Source organism: Puma concolor, chromosome B2 (assembly GCF_028749965.1).
Source record: "Puma concolor isolate L17-30 chromosome B2, mPumCon1.1.hap2, whole genome shotgun sequence".
Taxonomy (NCBI): Eukaryota; Metazoa; Chordata; class Mammalia; order Carnivora; family Felidae; genus Puma; species Puma concolor.
In genome coordinates this window covers 5,232,817-5,252,668 of record NC_141671.1, presented here as the reverse complement: position 1 = coordinate 5,252,668, position 19,852 = coordinate 5,232,817, and the positions used below count along the sequence as shown (strand labels likewise).

The 19,852-nt window shown below is 42.7% G+C and overlaps 2 protein-coding genes across 10 annotated transcripts in view; both read right to left on the bottom strand.

Moving 5' to 3' along the window:
• Window positions 1–8,012: 8,012 nt before the first annotated feature.
• ARMH2 (armadillo like helical domain containing 2) lies at window positions 8,013–12,693 on the bottom strand. Its single transcript, XM_025917089.2, has 2 exons — window positions 10,813–12,693; window positions 8,013–8,503 (listed from the first exon to the last, which is right to left on the bottom strand). Exons 1-2 carry the CDS (start codon window positions 11,075–11,077, stop codon window positions 8,076–8,078), a joined length of 693 nt encoding a protein of 230 aa, XP_025772874.1. The 5' UTR covers window positions 11,078–12,693; the 3' UTR covers window positions 8,013–8,075.
• A 2,618-nt stretch (window positions 12,694–15,311) lies between these two features.
• Window positions 15,312–19,852, bottom strand: part of RIPOR2 (RHO family interacting cell polarization regulator 2) — a 233,083-nt gene continuing 228,542 nt past the window's right edge. For 5 of the 9 annotated variants that reach the window (XM_086706112.1, XM_086706109.1, XM_086706110.1 and 2 more), the window contains one exon: window positions 15,312–17,067. In XM_086706112.1, coding sequence (XP_086562238.1) covers window positions 16,967–17,067 — 101 coding nt within the window. In that variant the 3' untranslated portion in view covers window positions 15,312–16,966. Of the gene's footprint in view, window positions 17,068–18,203; window positions 19,573–19,852 lie in introns of those variants that run through there. The other 4 variants (XM_086706106.1, XM_086706104.1, XM_086706105.1 and 1 more) reach the window with 1 other exon arrangement.

Genomic DNA, 19,852 nt, shown 5'->3' with positions numbered 1-19,852 from the left:
GCTTCACGCTGACAGTGTGGAGCCTGCTTGGGATTCTCCTCTGTGCCCCTCCCCAACTCATGCAATCATGCTTTGTCTCAAAACAAAAAGTCACAGTAGGCATAAACAACATGGACAGATCTCCATGATGTCGAGTGAAAGAAACAAGGTAAGAGTACCTGCTGTATGCTTCCATTTAAATACAACCAGAATCTTGACAGAAAGCAAATCAGTTGCCTAAGGACCTTGAGGTGGTTTTGAGGATGGATTTCAAGAGGAAACTTGGGGTGATAGATTTTTAAGCCTAGCAGTTGGGAACTAGTTGACAGGGAATTTGGAAGAATTACCTTTAGATGATGAGTCTGATTTTCCTTTTCTTTTTTTCTTAATGTTTATTTTTGAGAGCAAGAGAGAGTGTGAGTGGGGGAGGGACAGAGAGAGAGAGGGAGACACAGGATCTGAAGCAGGCTCCAGGCTGTCAGCACAGCGCGGGGCTTGAACTCACAAACTGTGAGATCATGATCTGAGCCGAAGTTGGACACTTAACTGAGCCACCCAGGCGTCCCAGGTCTGATTTTCAATTAGGTATCTAAAGTCAGAACACCTCAGTGAAATGCCTTGAAGATAGAGTCAGAGGTCCATCACATCTGGCAAGTTAGAGTAACTTCTTTGACGTTGGCTTAAAAAAATTCAGGAGAGCTTCTGTAAGGATATCAATAGGTTAAGAATCTGTTGGAAAACCGTTAACGTGGGAAGCCTGGATTAGACTGAACTAATTTGCCAATATATTCTATACAGTTAGTATTACATATGAAAACTAACCAGGATGGCCCATAAAGGGTTGGAGGGGGAATACAGATGGAAAAATCCTAAATAAAATGGTAAAGCTAATCCAGTTGTATCCTGGAAGATAAAACATGATGACCAACTTGGGTTTTATCCCAGGAATGCAAGACTGTTCTAGTTTTAGTGCACGCTTGAAATTCTGAACATTGAAGGGGGGAAAGCCCATAATCCTAATAAATAACAGCATGGATACGATTAAGCTTGGGAAAGAAGAAATTGCAAGTTGATAAAACCATCTTCCTACGCCTAGCATCACATGGTGAATGGTTAAAGGCACAGCTTTAGAAACTTACAAGGTCATGAACTAGAGAAGAATGGACAATTATTACAAATTCTTTTCGCGGTCTCAGTCTGGTGCCATCAAACCAAATAAAGCTAATTATGGGAAGGAAAAAGAACTCATTTACATAAGAAAATCCCAAGAGCAACCAGAAACAAATTAAGTGGCCAGATTTTAAAATATCCCTACATTAATTGCTTTTCTATACACTGGTACAAGTTTAAAAACTGGGTATGGTCGCGGGGGTGGCGTGGTGAGAAGGTCTGTGAAGAAAGTGAAATGTTACTAAGATGTATGTAGAAAAACTATTCTAAAAAAGTTCTTGAACGTGTCTCTTCTTGCCTTTCTTGGAGTTCTTTGTAAAACAGAGAAACTAATCCTGTCTGCTATGAACAAAAATGGGATTCATCAGAAGACTACAATGGTCCTGAGGAAGCAGAAGTCAGAGCGGCACTGGGGACCCCGCAGCAGGTGCTAATCGACGTTGTCTTAGTGCTGTTTGATTTTCTCCCCTTTCCTGCGATGGCAAGACTGGCATAGCCCGGCTTATGTCACTGCTCCTCGGAAGGGCAAGATGGCTGGGTTGGCAGTCTCTTAAGACTACACCGTGGACAAGATATCCCCTCAAAAGAAATTGAAGAGTCATCAGAAGAAAAATTGATTCTAACGAGCCAGAGCACCACACATGTCACTACGCAGCCTTAGGGCCCTTGAGACTTTGTTTAGAAAAACCACCCTGTGCCCACCCTGCCTCTTCCAAGATACCTCAGTTGAATTTTAGGTTTTAGCTAACGAGGTCATTATCTTTCGCCCCAGAAGGATAGGAGCTGGTGTGTCTGAGCTCCTGGGGCCTCTGGGCAGGATAACTGAGGTGTGTGCTGTGTATTTACTAGAGCAGTCCCTCAGTAGGATCACAAGTTCCCTTTTACCCAGATAGTAACTTTTTGATAACACGCCTTCTATCGGCTTTCTCCCCCACCCTGTTCTTAGTTCCTTAGGTCAATCTTGCAAATACGGTCCCTGCATTCAAATTCTTAACTGGAGTTCTCTTCTAGGAGAACTCAAATGTTGGGGAGAGATGCAGTTGTAAGGAGCAACCAAGGAAAGTAAAGTAACGGAGTGTTAACACTTTGGTAAACCAGTTTTAAATTCCAAGCTTAGCATACGAATGTCTCAAGGCCCACTTCAGCCTTTTATTTTACCACCTTCAACTTCCACGTGTGCTAGAGTCCAAAGAGGAATCTGAATACAACAGAGCTAGGCTGCCTCTTAAGCTACATTTCCATAGATAAAATGTTAACCAGAAGTTCTCTAAGCATTGTCAGAGAGGGGCCTTAGCAGTTTCCGGTTAAGCATGTGAGTCAAACCCAGCCATTTAGCTACTCTGTCTCCCTAGACCCCATTAAAAATGACAGTAATCTATAAAAGACATAATCTCACACTGATGAGTCGGTTAATAGCCAGGGAGGACGAAGGAAAAGTGACAAAACAGGGCACAGAAGGAAACTTAAACAAAAATACGAGTATTGCTAAGCAATCCCATTTCTAGAAATCTATTCCACAGATATGTTCCCACACGTGTGAAATGATCTATATTTAAGATCACTTAATGATCTATTTATTCTATTTGTTCTATCTTATCTATTTAATAGATCTACTGAATGATCTATTCTTTAAGGTATAGAACCTAGACCAAGATAAAGTATTGGTAGATACAACACCATCTTTCACAGAACTAGAACTAATAATCCTAAAATTTGTGTGGAAGCGCAAAAGACCACGTATCGCCAAAACTATCTTGAGAAAGAAGAACAAAACCGGAGGTATCACCATCCCAGATTACAAGATACACAACAAAGGTATAGTAATCAAGACAGTATGCTACGGGCACAAAGATGGACATATAGGCGAGTAGAACAGGATACAGAGCTCAGAAATAAACCCACGCTTTTATGGTCAATTTATGATGAAGCAAGAACGTACAAGGGGAAAATACCATCTCTTCTATAAATGGTGCTGGGAAAAGTGGACAGCAGCATGGAAAAGAATGAAACGGGACCACTTTCTTCCACCATACACAAAAATAAACTCAAAATGGATTATAGACTTAAATGTGAGACCTGAAGCCATAAAACTTGTCAAAGAAATTGCTGGCTATGTATTCTTCTACATCAGCCATAAAAACACTTTTCTAGATAGGTCTCCTGAGGTAAAGCAAACAAAAACAAAATTACTTTGTTGGGACTAAACCAAACTAAAAAGCTTCTGCACAGTGAGGGAAACCAGCAAAACAAAAAGGCAACCTACTGAATGGGAGAAGATGTTTGCAAACAACATATCCAATAAAGGGTTAATATTTAAAATATATAAAGAACTTCTATAACTCAACACACACACACATAATCCAACTAAAAAATGGGCAGGGGACCTGAATAGACATTTATCCAAAGAAGACCTACAAATGACCAACAGACACATGAAAAGATGCTCAACATCACTCATCACCAGAGAAATGCAAATTAAAACCACAATGAGACATCACTTTACACTTGTCAGAATGACTTAAATAAAAAAAACACAAGAAATAACAAGTGTTGGCAAGGATGTGGAGAAAAAGGAACCTTTGTGCACTGTCAGTAGAAATGTAAATTGGTACAGATACCATGGGAAACCAGTATGGAGGCTCCTCAAAAAGTTAAAAATTGAAATTAACCCTATGATGCAGTCATTCCATGGCTAGATAATTACCCAAAGGAAATGAAAACACGAAGTTGAAAAGATAAATACACCCTCTCTTTATTGCAGCATTATTTACAATAGCCAAGATACAGAAGCAGCCCAAGTGTCCATAGATAGATGAATGGATAAAGAAAGTGTGGGATAGATGTATATAGATTATAGATATACAGAATAGATGAGTGGATAAAGACGTGAGATATAGATGATATAGGCATATAGACAATGGAATATTACTCAGCCATAAAAAAGCAGGAACTCTTGACATGGGCAACAAACAGCACGGATGGACCTAGAGGGTATTATGCTAAGTGAAATAAGTCAGAGAAGGACAAATACCAGATGATTTCACTCATGTGGAATCCAAGAAACAAAAAAAAGAGACAAACTCAAAACAGACTCTTAAATACAGAGAACAAACTGGTGGTTGCCAGAGGAAAGATGGCGTGTGGGGGGTGATAAGTGAAATAGATAAAGGGGATTAAGAGTACACTTATCATGGGACACCAGGGTGGCTCAGTTGGTTAAGTGTCTGACTCCTGATTTCAGCTCAGGTCATGATCTCATGGTTAGTGATTTGAGCCCCGCATCAGGCTCTGTGCTGACAGTGTGGAGCCTGCTTGGGATTCTTTCTTTCCCTCTCTCTCTGCCCCTCCCCTGCTCATGCTCATTCACACTCTGTCTCAAAATAAACAAAAAAAAAAATACACTTGTCGCGATGAGCACTGAGTAATGTATAGAATTGTTGAATCATTACATTTTACACCTGAAGTTAATATAATATTGTATGTTAATTATACTTCAATTTTTAAAAAGGTGAATACCAGAAAAAAATTGCTGCAAATAAAATGCTACTATATGTTAAAACAAGACTAAGAAAAGGGACATATGTACATTTCCTTGTATACAGATAGAATACCTCTGGAAAGTATTCTTTCCAGCAGGGAACCTGCTACTTTTCTAAATCTGGTGTTTTCAGGGCACCGGCGTGGCTCAGTCAGTTAAACGTCCAACTTCAGCTCAGGGCCTGATTTTGTGGTTTGTGAGTTTGAGCCCCGCGTTGGTCTCTGTGCTGATAGCTCAGAGCCTGGAGCCTGCTTCAGATTCTGTGTCTCCCTCTCTCTCTGCCCCTCCCCTGCTTGTACTCGGTCTCTCAAAAAGTGAATAAACATTAAAAAGAAAATCTAAATCTGAGGTTTTCTTCCAGGAGTGGGAAACTCCAGTCCTGTAACACTCCTGGTTTCAGCAGAGGTGAGTGACCTCACTGACTGTAGGCTTTGGGAAAAACAGAGCCTGGCTCTTCTCTTCTGAGGAGTGAGGACTCTGAGGTCCTCTGCTGCTCCTCCAGGGTCAGAGGCTGGCTGACGTCAGATGATCCCTCCAGAAAAATAAACGTATCGTCGGAAATGGCAGATCTCCAAAAACTAACCTCCTCTTCATTCTTTCTGAGGAAACTAGTGGAAAACCCGCTCCAAATTCAGACGTGGGAGTGAACCAGAAAAAGGAAAGCAAAAGTGTGTGGGATCCCTCAATAGTATGTGGGATCCCCCGACATGGGAGGGATAGAGGGGATCCCTGGTGGTGAAGGGAAATCCTAAAATCTTTGCTTCCTGGTGGGAGGCCCAAATGGGAACAATAGCACGGTGGCATCCAGGATGGGGGTGGGGGTCTGTCTTCAAGAGGAAGCAATTACTCAGCGTGTAAGTATTGGGTGGCTGAACAGTTACGGAGAATGGAAATCCGTGAATGAAACCAAGCAACACAACAAAGGAATCAGACTCCAGGGAACACAGAGTTGGATGAGGAAGGAAAGGATACTACACATACTACTTAGCCATGAAAAACGCTGAAGTACTCCTCTTGTTTCAATGGACAATTGTGGCACAATTATATTGAGAGACGAAGGGGAAACCCCAGCAAGGAACAGGGTTAGAACCTTAAGACCTTGTCAGTCATAGTAAGAAGTAAAAAGAAAATTACCTAAAATTGGGGGGGAAAAAAGAATTAGCAATGTATGTGAACTACTTATTTTTTAATGTTTGTTTATGTTTGAGACAGAGAGAGACAGAGCATGAACAGGGGAGGGTCAGAGAGAGAGGGAGACACAGAATCGGAAACAGGCTCCAGGCTCTGAGCTGTCAGCACAGAGCCCGACGCAGGGCTTGAACCCACGGACCGCGAGATCATGACCTGGGCGGAAGTTGGACGCTCAACTGACTAAGCCACCCAGGTGCCCTTATGTGAACTATTTAGAACTAGGATAGTCATAATAATAAAACAATAATAATAAAAACCAGAAGAAACAGCCAAAAAGCCTCAAATGGTTGTCTCTGGGAGTGCGAATCAGGAAGGGGTTAAGGGACTGCTATTTTTCAGTCTGAGTCATTGTATTATTTGACTTAAAAATTTTTTTTAAATGTTTATATTTGAGAGAGAGCACACAAGCTGAGGAGGGGCAGAGAGAGAGGGAGACACAGAATCCTAAGCAAACTCCAGGCTCTTAGCTGTCAGCACAGAGCTGGATGCAGGGCTCGAACTCATGAACCGTGAGATCATGACCTGAGCCAAAGTCAGGCACTCAACTGAGTGAGCCACCCAGGCACCCCGCATTATTTGACTTTTTAAATTATGTTTGTGTATTATTTGGACATTACTATTAAAATTTAATTTAAAGAGCATTAGGGGCACCTGGGTGGCTCAGTCAGTTAAGCGTCCGACTTCAGCTCAGGTCACGATCTCACAGTTTGGGAGTTTGAGCCCCGTGCTGTCAGCACAGAGCCCACTTCGGATCTTCTGTCTCCCTTTTTGCCCCTTCCCTGCTGGTTCTCTTTCTCGCTCTCTCTCTTAAAATAAACTTCAAAAAAATAATAAAATAAAATAAAAAGCATTAACAAAAAGTAATTTCTGACCATGACCCAATCTCTAAATGGGACTTCCAATTTTCAACCCTTAATCTACCGCCATAAAGGGGATTCTGGTTTGAGAAAGTCTGCATTCACAAAATTCACAGAGGATGAGAATACACAGTTGCTCAGCAGAACACAGCTTTCTCTGGTTTAACCCCTGAAAACACTTGTGCCAAGATCCCTATGAATCCGCGTGATGTGATCAGCCCTCCTATAAGAAATACAAGCAGGGATCACAGAACTGCATTACCATTTTACCATCACATTGAAGCACAGCTCAGTCAAAGCCAGTGTGTGAAAAAGGTGAAAAATTCAACATCCACTGGCTGCAACTTAAGGCAACGGTCAGTGTGCCTTTAGGCACTTGCGATAAATACTACCTTTTGCACTAAAGCTTTTAATGAGACTGCGTAGCACAGAAGTCAGGTGCAGGCTTTCTGCTACTTATTCTCTAACCGATAATACAGGGATTGCGCACATCGTTGTAGGAAAACCCAAGAGCCTACCTTCAGGCTGTCTCTAGATGTCTGAACACGCGGCACCCCGTCTCCATCCAGAGTTCTACCGGTGGAGTTGAGTTGAGGTTTTATTGAGTGTTAATTGCCCCGAACTTTCAGCTGGCCTCACGCGCGAAGGGATCGTGCTTTGGTGGCCAGAAAACCCTCTCAGATAGAGTCGTGGCAGCTGGATGATGAGAAGATCAGCACTGAGATAGGGCTAAAAGGGCACAGGTGGGGTAGTGTCCATTACAAGAGGTGGCTGTGGGCGAGGTTAGGGTTTGGCATTTCTAGGTGCCTTGGCTTAATGTCATCTGATGACCCCCCCCCCAAACACACCATTGCTCCTAACAGTTGTATAGGTAATGCATCGTTCACTGAATCCCCGTTTTATGAACCTACATTTTATGAGGTCATTTTATTTTTATTTTATTTTTTTAATTTTTTTAAGTTTATTTATTTATTTTGAGAGAGACAGAGATAGCACAAGTGGGAGTGGGACAAAGAGAGAGGGAGAGAGAGAGAATCCCAAGCAGGGTCCGTGCTGTCAGCTTAGAGCTCGATGTGGGGCTCAAACTCATGAAATGTGAGATCGTGACCTGAGCTGAAACCAAGAGTCGGACACTCAACTGACTGAGCCACCCAGGTGTCCCTTTATGAGGTCATTTTAAACAGCGGTGCTTTTCATACGTTTGGCTATTTCGGTCACTGTGATGGTTGATAGAGAATTTTTCAACTGCCTAAAAGAAAACACTTCAGAGTACTATCTCGACTTGTTATTGTTTATTTCAGTTTTCCAGGTTAATGCAACGGTAGCTGCCCTTAGAGAAATTAATTCCTGTGAAAACCAATGAGGAAATATAGCACCTCTGCAAAATTCTCAGGCCACCCAGACCAATTCTCAGCCGCCAGTATTTGCAAATGATACTTCAGATTACCTAAGTCTCTAAGCTCCTTTATGCAGGACACATTATTGCAGGTCATGACAGAGAGAACGTAGCAAGCCCAAAATTTAACAAGGAGGTGTTTGTTGATTTCAGTTTTGATGACAGAATCGACTCTGTAGTCAAAAATCCTCACGAGGATAGGGATAAACTTGAAATTCTTGGCTTTCCTCTGGCTGGTAGGATTTAAGTAACACCAGCAGGCTATACTCTGGAGCAGCAGAATCTTTACTTTCGGCGCCAGCTGGTGATTTTGTAACAAACTGGCCACTTCTTTTATGTGCTCAGTGGCGTATTTCCCAGCGGTGGGTCCTCCTGGAAAATAAGTATTTGCATTTCAGAAGTATTTGGTGTATCTAGGAGCTGGTGACATTTGAGTGCTGATGTGTCCATATTCCTTTTGCTGTATACTGACACTTTGGATGCTCTGAATTTTCCTTTTCCTTCCCCCCCACCCCCTCCTGGTGTGCTGCTGTGAACAGGAAAAAGTATGTTGATAAGCACAAAACACGAAAGGGACTGGAAGTTCCCCGCCTGTCAAAGTCTCCTCCCTGGCTCCTTTATTCAAGCACCTACTTGAGTAGGTGTCAGGAGTCAGTACTTCAAGATGAACAGAGCAAACAAAACGGAAAACCAAAACACTGCCCTGCAAAGCCAGGGTGTAACTCGTAAGAGAGGTTTTTCATGAGCCGTCCCTTGCTGTCCTGTCCTCTCTGATGTCTCATTTCTCAGCCCGACTCTTGCAGATCTGGAACCAACGTGACCTTATGAGATTGCTCTTGCTTGGGAACCCAACCTGGTTCCCAGACTGACCCCACCTGAACCCAGGCTCTACTTTCCTCGTATACTGGAACCCTAGATTGCCCGAGTTCGAATCTCAAACCCTAAGAAGGTACTGGCCAAGAAAACACTGGACGAAGACTACTCAGGTGGTGAGGAGTAGCTGGCATACTTGGCCAGATTCTAGCCACTGGGGTTTTGACCTGGCTTGGATTTCTCTTAGTGGCACTACCACAGTCCCGTGGACCCAAGGATGTTCTAGCCAATGTTAAAGCTTTAGCTGAAGCCTGGGCATAGGCTCTTTCCCTGCCTTCTAGAAGTATAACTAAGACTGAGGTTACATACCATCAAGTTAAAGAATTCTGACTCTTTTATAACCAGCCAGCTCTTTCCCCAAATGGTGAACAGAGCTCTACAGGGAACTTTCTCAAGTGGTGGGCGCCATTTATCCTTCCTTCACACGGGAACCCTCCAGCTTCTTTCTAGCTCTGTGCCGCTGGTTCTCACCCACCCTGGCACCTGGGACCCCTTGGTTCTTGAAAACGGTAAATGTTTCCTCTCACGGACACCATTCTTTGAAAAATTGAGTCTATCAAATTACATCTAGGCAACCCATTAAAAAAGAGATCAGTCATCTATGATACTTATAGCTACCAGAGCTTCTAATCAAGAGACGTGTTGTTGAAGATTATGTATAAAATTTCACTGCATATCCTGAAATTTATTGGAACAAAAAAAGTGGAGTGAGTTTAAACCTGATAATCATTAGAGTGGTGTGTGTTTGAGCAGTTTACCACGTAATTTTCTGGCCAAATATACATTCACGGTTGCTTTTCACTGATGCCCCAAGTGCCTTCCTGATAGGTGTTTTAACAGCCTTAGGCTTTCAATGATTTTTCTAAGGTAGTTTCTGTGTAATGCATTTTTGCAAGATAAAAAATAGGGGTGCCTGGGTGGCTCAGTCGGTTAAGCGTCCGATTTCGGCTCAGGTCGTGATCTCACAGTTTGTGGGTTCGAACCCTATGTCAGCTCTGTGCTGACAGCTCAGAGCCTGGAGCCTGCTTCAGATTCTGTGTCTCCGCCCCCCCCCACCCCCCAACCTCTCTCCTGCTTTCTCTCTCTAATACAAATAAACATTAATAAAATAAAAATAAAATATCAACTGGTATTACTGTGTTGGAATCATATCACTAAGTTGGAATTATATCAAGTCAGTTTAGATATTTTATTTTTTAAATAATAATGAGAACTTTGATAGGCAATTTCAGTATAGTTGTTTTTAATAAAAGTGGGAAAGTTCTTACTGAGTAATTTATTTGATGGACATTCTTCTTTAAATTAAAATTAAAATTAATTACTTTTTAAATTTACATCTAAGTTAGCATATAGTGCAATAATGATTTCAGGAGTAGAATCTAGTGGATGGACACATTATTTTAAAACATGAGATCCTTGAGGAGAAAATGATTAGTAAGTATCTTTGGTGGTACAAAGACAAAAAACTAAAAATTTAGGCAAAGGGAATGTTATTGGAATTTTAAGATCAGAGCTATGAAAATCCCTAACTTATAGCATTATAACAAGCAGAAGATTTTGAAAGACCTACATTAGCACAGCTGGTTAAATCAGTACCAGCATGGGGCTCCTGGGTGGCTCAGTGCCTCAGGTCATGATCTCGTGGCTCGTGAGTTCGAGCCCCTTGTGCTGACGGCTCAGAGCCTGGAGCCTGCTTCAGATTCTGTGTCTCCCTCTCTCTCTGCCCCTCCCCTGCTCACGCTCTGTCTCTCTCTCAAAAATGAATAAACATTAAAAATAAATAAAATAAATAAAAAATAAGTCCGTACCTGTGAAGGCCAACAGTCCGATTCTATATGCAGCCTGAGCCCTCTTCTCAATGGCTAGAGATTGATTCTTCAATACACGACCAAGCACCACGAATTTTTCTTTGTGAAAAATACTCTCAACCGAAGGGATATCTTCTTCCTTCTTCTTAACGAAAAAGCGCCTGACAGTGACATTCCAGAACTTCTGGAGGCGCTGATACAGCCCCACAAAATACTGGTAGATCTGAGCTGAAAATCGCACATAATAAGTATGTGCCTTAGACATCGTATGAAAAAGGCCAGTGGTGCTTCAGTTATACTTGTGTTGTGGCAGCTGAAGTCAACAGTCTAGAACTCTGGAATGCATCTCTTAGCGACACTGGAGAATGGAATACACAAATCAGGGGCAAGCAATGGAGGCCTAAATCCTTCAGGCCGCCATCGAAGGCCTTCTACAAGTTCAGTCAAATCAAGTTCACTTACACGCCTCTGGTGCACGGAATCTCAGCGTCGACCACACTGGCTTCTCCTCACCTACGCCAGGAGTGTTCCCGCCCTTGTCCCTTTGCTTACACAGGATCTACGGGAGCTTGCCTGTTCTACTTGGCTTATTCCAACACATCCTGAATTTCCTTTCATAGCATTGTGGCCATTCTGCTTATTTGTCACGGAATCAGAGTTTTCCTCCACATCATGGATTTCCTATGTTGGTCCTATTTTGCTGAGAAAATAGAAGCAGTCAGTGGAAGGCATGGTTGCCTTCATTGCGTCCACCTATCTCCATCCGTGCACATATACTCCAACTGTCCTGTTGTTATGGACCCCTCTCCATTCCTGCAGTGCATTTCGTGACTTGTCCCACTCAAGGAGATTGCCCTACGGTTCTTCTCTTGCCTTAACTAAGTTTTCCATGTTGACTGGATCCTTTTCACATCGACAAGCAGGCAGCACTTGTTCTCATTAAAAAAATAAAACACTCTCTTGACCTCATAGAACCCCTCCGCCAAGTTATGGCTCTGTTCCTGTTTATACAAAAACGTTTCTTTTTTAAATGTTTATTTTTGAGAGAGAGACAGAGCGTGACCAGGGGAGGGACAGAGAGAGAGGGAGACACAGAATCTGAAGCAGGCTCCAGGCTCTGAGCCGTCAGCACAGAGCCTGACACAGGGCTCGAACCCATGAACTGTGAGATCATGACCTGAGCTGAAGTCAGATGCTCAACCGACTGAGCCACCCAGGCGCCAAAAACTTTTCAAAGAGTTGCCATTCTTAGTGTTTCAAATATTCTTCTACTGTCTCTTGGATGTACTCCAAAGGTGGATTTCAAACCCATGAATCTTCAGGCTCACTGATGACCTTCATTCTGCTGAGTCCAATTCTCAGTCCTCAGCATTGGATACTTTTTCCTTGAAACACTCAATTCACCTAGCGAATAGCTTCTAAGATGTCTCGCTTGATTTTTCTCTTGCTTGCCACCCTCCATTTTCCTTTGCTGGTTCCTTTTCTATGACCTCCAAATATTGGGGCGTTCCAAGACTGTTCCGTCACACACACACAAATATATTTTAATATTTTATTTAAAAAATTTTTTTTAATTTATTTTGAGAGAAAGAGAAAGAGAGAGAGAATGAATAGGGTAGGGGCAGTGAGAGAGGGAGAGTGAATTCCAAGCAGGCTCCATGCTGTCAGCTCAGAGCCCGAGGTGGGGCTCAAACTCATGAACATGAGATCATGACCTGAGCCGAGATCAAGAGTCAGATGCTCAACCGACTGAGTCACCCAGGCGTCTCATATTTAACATTTTATTTTTTGAGTAATCTCTACACCCAACATGGGGCTTGAACTCACAGCCCTGAGATTAAGAGTCACACGCTCCCACCAACTGAGGCAGCCAGGCGCCCCCCTCCCCAGTTTTGTATTCTTAACTAGATTTCTCACCTGGACTCCAAACACATTCAGTCACCAACTTGACAGCCATCCATTTGGATGTCTACGTGGCTTCTCAAATATAGCATGTCCAAATCAGAATTCGTGCATTTCCTCTCTAAGCCAGCTGCTGCTCAGGTTCTCTGTCTCGGAAGAGGGCACCCTGATCCTTCCAGCAGTTCAGGTTGAAATTTTTGGATTTATCCTTGGCTTTTATTGGTCTCGCATCTCATTTCCAACTTACCAACAAGGCTCTACTGTCAACGTAGAAATTTGGACGGCGGGTCCCTCTCCATTCCTACAGTACATTTCATGACTTGTCCCACTCAAGGAGACTGCCCTACAGTTCTTCTCTTGCCTTCTACAAAGTGTACCTGCCTGTACTCTTCAAATATATCAAGATACGGAAGCTCAAGGAAAGGGGGAGTGGCTACTGTTGTGAGAAGAGCCTTAAAGAGATGACAATTAAACATGTAATCCATGGTTGGAACCCTGTATCCATACGCATGTGCATGCGTGTATGTGAGCACCTGTGCATGTGGGTATGCGAGCACGTGCATATGCATGTGAAGGCTATAAAGGATTATTAGTGGGACAACTGAGAATCATGGACATGTGTTGGCCAGCACGGCAGCCACATGTAGCTTTGGAGCACGTGAATGTGACTAATCTGAATTGAGCTGTGCTGTAAGTATAAACTACATACTGGATTTCGAAGACTTAGTATGAGGGGGAAAAAAAGAATGAAGGTGCCTGGGTGGCTCAGTCAGTTAAGTGTCCAACTCTTGATTTTGGCTCAGGTCATGATGTCATAGGGGAAGGGGCAGAAAGAAAGGGAGAGAGAGAGAGAATCTCAAGCAGACTGCATCATCGGTGTGGAGCCCAGTGCAGGGGCTCAAACTCACCAACCGTGAGATCCTGACCTGAGCCGAAATCAAGAATTGGTTGCTTAACCAAAGGAGTCACCTAGACCTCCCCCAAAATGTATTATTAAAGTTAACTTCCCCTATTATTTTTACTTTTTAAAATCTATTAGAAAAAAAATTAAAAATAAATTGTGTCTGCTAGTAAAATCTAAAACCCCAAGCCTGGCTCCTCTTCAAGGCCATTGTACTTATTGTTACCTCTTCTTCCTGGGGATATTCACGTGGTTCACCCCTCAGTTCCTCAGGTCGTTGCTCAAATGTAATTTTCTATTAGGCCTTCCTCGAACACCCTCTTCAAACTTGTGACCTTTGCCATGTCACTTCTCCCTTCCCCAACCTTGTGCAATTATGATCGCCTTCCCTGTCTTTCCCTCACCAGAATATGAGCCCTGTGAGGGCAGAGATTTTTTTTGTTGTTTTCTCTTCACTGCTGTATCTGCAGTGTCAAGAACGGTCCCCAGGGGGCGCCTGGGTGGCTCAGTCGGTTAAATGGCTGACTTCGGCTCAGGTCATGGTCTCACCATTCACGGGTTGAAGCCCCGCGTTGGGCTCTGTGCCGACAGCTCAGAGCCTGGACCCTGATTCAAATTCTGTGTCTCCCTCTCTCTCTACCCCTCCCCGAGTCGTGCTCTGTCTCTCTCTCTCTCTCTTGCTCAAAAATAAATAAACATTAAAACAATTAAAAAAAAAAAAAAGAACAGTCCCCAGTATATACCTTATTCATAGTAAGTATGCAAATAAACAAACAAAACTTGTTGAATAAATGAGAAGTTAGAGATCAGTTTTGTAGCAAACAATTTGTTTCTCACACAAAGCATACTTAGAATTTCTCAAAATCAAGAGAATATTAATAAGAGATATTATCTCCAGGAAAATTTCAGGGATAAAAATATTTCTCTTTCTATTTGACTAATTTGCTTTTCGAATACAGTAAGAAGGGCTGGTGTTTTCTGCAGAGTTGGGGTTTACGGTTTTCCTTTACCATCTTGTAAAGTTAAGGAAGACAATTCAGTTAAACAGTATAGCAATAAACCTTCCTTGTAGGAGAAAATTTTTCCTGCTGACTCAGTTAAAGGAATCACTGGTATTTAATAGCGTCAGTGGGTGAATACTCTCCCAGCTGAATGCTGGGGTCTCCTCTGTGATGACACGGGTGGGGTGTGGGCTGGGAACACACAAATGAAGGCTCTTAGCATCCTTAAGGGGCTTGTGGTCTCTGCTCACGGATACCACAATTCTGAAACACAGCTCTTTTTCTCCAATTAGCTTTACAACAAATTGAGAGGTAAACATTATTATCTTCATTTACAAGTGAAGGAATTTCGGGGCGCCTGGGTGGCGCAGTCGGTTAAGTGTCCAACTTCAGCCAGGTCACGATCTCACGGTCCGTGAGTTCGAGCCCCGCGTCAGGCTCTGGGCTGATGGCTCGGAGCCTGGAGCCTGTTTCCGATTCTGTGTCTCCCTCTCTCTCTGCCCCTCCCCCGTTCATGCTCTGTCTCTGTCTGTCCCATAAATAAATAAAAACGTTGAAAAAAAAATTAAAAAAAAAAAACAAGTGAAGGAATTTCAAGATGAGAAATTCAAGTTGCGAAATGAGGCACCCTGTGCTGTAGAAACGCCGGCTTAAGAAGGGCATGTGAAAAACAGAGCAGACTCTGTGCATAAGAGTAACAATTCAAAAATAATTTTTATTTTAACTTACATGATTGAAAGAGTGATGGATACAAATGCCACGAGACTAAAGGCACCCCCTCTGAGTGAAAATAAAATGCAGAAATGAATACAAAAGTACGTAATTAATTACTCATGCAATATTCAAAAAATTAGAAAACGAAAACAAAACTAACAAAAAACTCTGTAACATTTGTGATTTGACTTTCTACAAAAAGAATCAACCATCTAACAGAGACTATAGGCTACAGACTATACATGCTAAACTACAGACTATACAATGTACCTTTAAAATGAAGGATATATGCATATATATAATATTTATAAATATACAAATATATATACACATTATAACTTCACAGTTGAAAGAACTATTCGCCAGGAAGTCTGGCAAACAATTCTTACTTTAAAATGGATTAAGAGTTGTTCTTAAAGGTCTTGCTAAAATGTAAATATTTAAAACGACACCTAAATATTTGATACGAACACATCCAGAATACAGTTGATATTCCACGGTTGAAATCACACTCACACATTTTATTTTGATATCTTGGCATATCCCACCGTGTATACTCTTAAGAGGAAGGAAAGTTAGTACGAGCTATCTAGTGGTCTTGTACTTTATTTAGTGGAATTGCTCCCCTGATACAGAAACAGTAAGGGGAGCTGTTGTTTTAACTATTTGGCCAAGAGATCCCACCCAGTGACAAGTGATTTCTCTGGGGCAGTTAACTGTCTCTTGTGCCTCGTCCCTCGGGACATTCTTCCTCCTAATCTCATGGTAATTCCTGTAGAAGCAAGGACCACTTGTGAATCTCCTATCTGCTCCCGCCCCATTAAGATTCCTCCAAGTGCCCAGTTCTATGACCCCAAAGAGCATCACAGCTTTCTGATTCCATGAGTTTTTGTTTTGATTTGTCTTAGCAGCAAAATACGTCTGTTGTAAAAGTATCATAAAAAAAAAAAATGGCTCGTGTTCAAAAAAGCTTCAACTTCGAATGTCTTTTTTTAAGAAGTACAGGTATCATCTTAGACATCAACCTGTCTTTTATCCATCACGGAAACATGCTTTGGGAATGGTCAGGATGGAGAAAAGAAACAAAAGAAGTAATGGAGGCTTGGAAAAAAAAATGAAGTTAAAAAAAAAATTTAAACTCTTACAATGTGTCATTTTACCGAGTTCCGCGGGCAAACTGTTATTCGAAGAAATTCTTTTTTGTGCTTTGCATTTAAGGTAAAATTAGGTAGCTGGTGGGGCCCCTCAACCCTCAGGACACGACGGGGAGACACCGCAAGGCGTGTGATAGTCATCAAAGTATCATGTGACGGTTTTAGGCTTAGAGAAGAACTTCCAAAAAAGTACAAAGATGGCTGTTTTAAAATTCCATACATACGAGATAAGATGGACGCTCCTACCAAGTATCGTCAGACGCAATCGACACCGTCATCTACGGAGTCATATTGGCCCTATTCTATCGGCCAAAGGAAAAGTAGATAGGTACTATGACGCTCGACTTTGACTTCTATCTATGACGTGTTAAATTTCCAGACAACCTCAGCAGAACTCTTCAAGGTTTAAACACGCCCGCTAAATCCCAGCACCATCTTGATGAACAGGGCCATTTATTAAGATGGCTGTTGGGCAGAGCTCATTAAAAGGCCGTGGCAACTTCAGCCCCATGACGCCCTCCGGCGTTAACACGGTCTCGAGGAAATTTGTCCAGCTGTTCGTACGCCAGCCGCCCATCTTCTCCTGCGCGCAGAACATCAAAAATAAACACCAGTTTAACCTTATTTATCACTCAGGGTAACGAATTGAAACCAGTTGTTTGGGAATGGATTGCTATATCTGCTAATGTTAACTTTAGTAAGGAAAGTCATCTTCTGTAATTCTTAATTATGTTGTTTCCTGGTACTGTTTAGAAGAGCCAAGAACTTTTTTTTTATACTCAAAAAAAGAAAAAAAAATTCCAGGGGCGCCTGGGTGGCTCAGCGGGTCGGGCGTCCCACTTCGGCTCAGGTCATGATCTCACAGTTCGTGGGTTCGAGCCCCGCGTCGGGCTCTGTGCTGACAGCTCGGAGCCTGGAGCCTGCTTCGGATTCTGTGTCTCCCTCTCTCTGCCCCTTCCCCGCTCGTGCTCTGTCTCTCTCTCAAAAATAAATAAAGATTAAAGAAAAGAATTCCAGTGTAGTGAACATACAGTGTTCTATGTTTCGGTTTCGGGTGTACAATACAATGATGCAACAATTCTATACATTACCCAGTGCTCATCAAGATAAGTGTGCTCTTAATCTCCCTCACCTGTTTCACCCATCCCCCTTCCACCTCCCCTCTGGTAACCATCAGTGTGTTAACTGTAGTTAAGAGTTGGCTTTTTGGTTTGTCTCTTTTTTCCTTTGTAGAACAACCAAGTACTTTTGAGTTAATGCCAGAGACATAAATCACGTCAGGGTGTGGAACAGTTGAACTCCTAGGGGCATTTAATGGCAATAATTTCACACATAGATTTCTTCCTGAGAAACCATATGGATTATAAGTGTGTTAGAGATTTCAGAATGGCTGGTCCTTGACTTCAAGGCATTGAACTTTGATATAGCTTTTACTTTTTTACGTTATATATTGACATATCTAAAGGGTCTTTTATAAAAGCCAAATTTAGCTACACTTTAGCTACTAAAAAACTTTAGCTAAAAAAAATTACCCTTGGCCTTGGACACATGTGGTGATGCCATCTACCAGCTAGTAACTAGGTCACGTCTGCCAGTAGAACCATCTCGAACAGCCAACAGGTATTTGCAAGTTATCTGAACATTCCACTCTATTTTTTCCTATTTAAAACAATGATTAGGAAACGGCGAAAACAATCACAGAGAAGTAGTGATAAGAAGCAGGTTTTCACGTATTTAATACAAGAGAGACAAAGCTGGGAATAATGAGTTGTGCTCAATCAGAAGTTCATTAAGAGGGACACCTGGGTGGCTCAGTCGGTTAAGCTTCCCACTTGGGCTCAGGTCATGATCTCACAGTTCATGGGTTCAAGCCCCGTGTCGGGCTCTGTGCTGACAGCTCAGAGCCTGGAGCCTGCTTTAGATTCTGTGTCTCCCTCTCTCTGCCCCTCCCTAGCTCACATTCTGTCTCTCTCTCAAAAATAATAAACATTAAAAATAAAAAAAGAAGTTCATTAACAAAAAAAGTAAAAAAAGATTCGTGAAACGCTAGAAATACATTGATGTCAGTGAGTTTTTGAAAAGCAGTGTAATGGTGGATTTTATAATGTATCGTAGTCTCTGGAAACAGAAGCCTCTCAATCAACTAAAGTTTGTCTTTTAGAGGGGTATATTTAATTTTTTCGGTAATACATCACATATCAAAGGAGGGAGTCACCTGTACTTATAAGAACTTAGCGAACTCCTCTAGACAAAGGCCACCAAATTTTAGAGATTTCTGTAGATTGTTTTGTCATGCCTTGTTGACTTTTCTGAGGCAAATGCTATTTTTTCCCCTAATTCAGTAATTTTTACTTTTTTATTACTTTGGAGTGGAATCCTTTTTTGAGACAAAATATTTGCACAAAACCCTGACATATAAAACATTAAACACAGCACCTTTCCAGGTGATGACAGTGGGGCGGGGCGGGGGGGGGGTGGTAGAGAGAGACAGAATTAGGCACATTCATACCATGGCACACAGCCTGAATGGCTTGGGTAACTAACGCTATTTAGAACCCAGTGAATACCCGGCCCGTTTCTAGCGTGTGCATGGCTGTATCCCAATTTAGAGGTGTGCAGTCCTTCCCCAGAGTCCCGCAGAGTGTAGGTGGGTCAGGATTCCATCGCGGTGCCCTACCGGGTCTGGGTGCCCATAAATGAATTATGCCTCAATGGGCCCTTCTGCAAAATGGGACTAACTGCCCTTCTCCCTCGTGCAGTCCTTTGGAAGATTAAATGCGCTAACTCATGCAGGTCCCTCAAAACAGTGCCCGGCACAGAGCGAATCCTCTACGGGTGTAACCCCGCATTTCTGCAGAGACACAACCAGAGCTGGGATGCCGGGGCCTCTTACTCTAACGTTGTTTTCCGTGGGCGTTGATCTGCGTTGGCCCCTCCTCTGGTCTGTCAACAGCCCTGGGAAGCAGGCAGGTGTTGGAGGAGAAAGGGCCTGAGCTTTGGCACATGGGGCAGTGTGCTTTCAACCGGTCTGAGGCCCAGCCGGACGGGTAGGTGGCCACAGCTACGCAGACAGCAGTGGGGCAGCGGCCTCAGGTGGCGATTTACATGTAAACGGTAACGACTCAAAATTAAATACAGTTAACCTTCAGTTCCTCACTTACAGAAGCCACTAATTCCACAGCAGCCGTCTAGGACAAAGAGACCGGCCCCCAAATCACAGGGGGACCTACCAGACACAATTACCAACTCGGTCATCTGGGTGAGTTAAAAACACACCAGTGTTTGTGTATTAAGGTCAAAGGAGATTCATAACATCGGGTTCAAGCATCGGTTACATCTTAGAATCACCTGGGGGGCTTTCAACCGTC

Bases quoted from the DNA above. Each gene is read 5' to 3' on its own strand.
- ARMH2 (XM_025917089.2), bottom strand. From the start codon at position 11,077: ATGTCTAAGGCACATACTTATTATGTGCGATTTTCAGCTCAGATCTAC. The intron at 8,504-10,812 runs GTACGGACTTAT...CTTATTTTCCAG, and splicing joins CGGACTGTTGGCCTTCACAG to GAGGACCCACCGCTGGGAAA.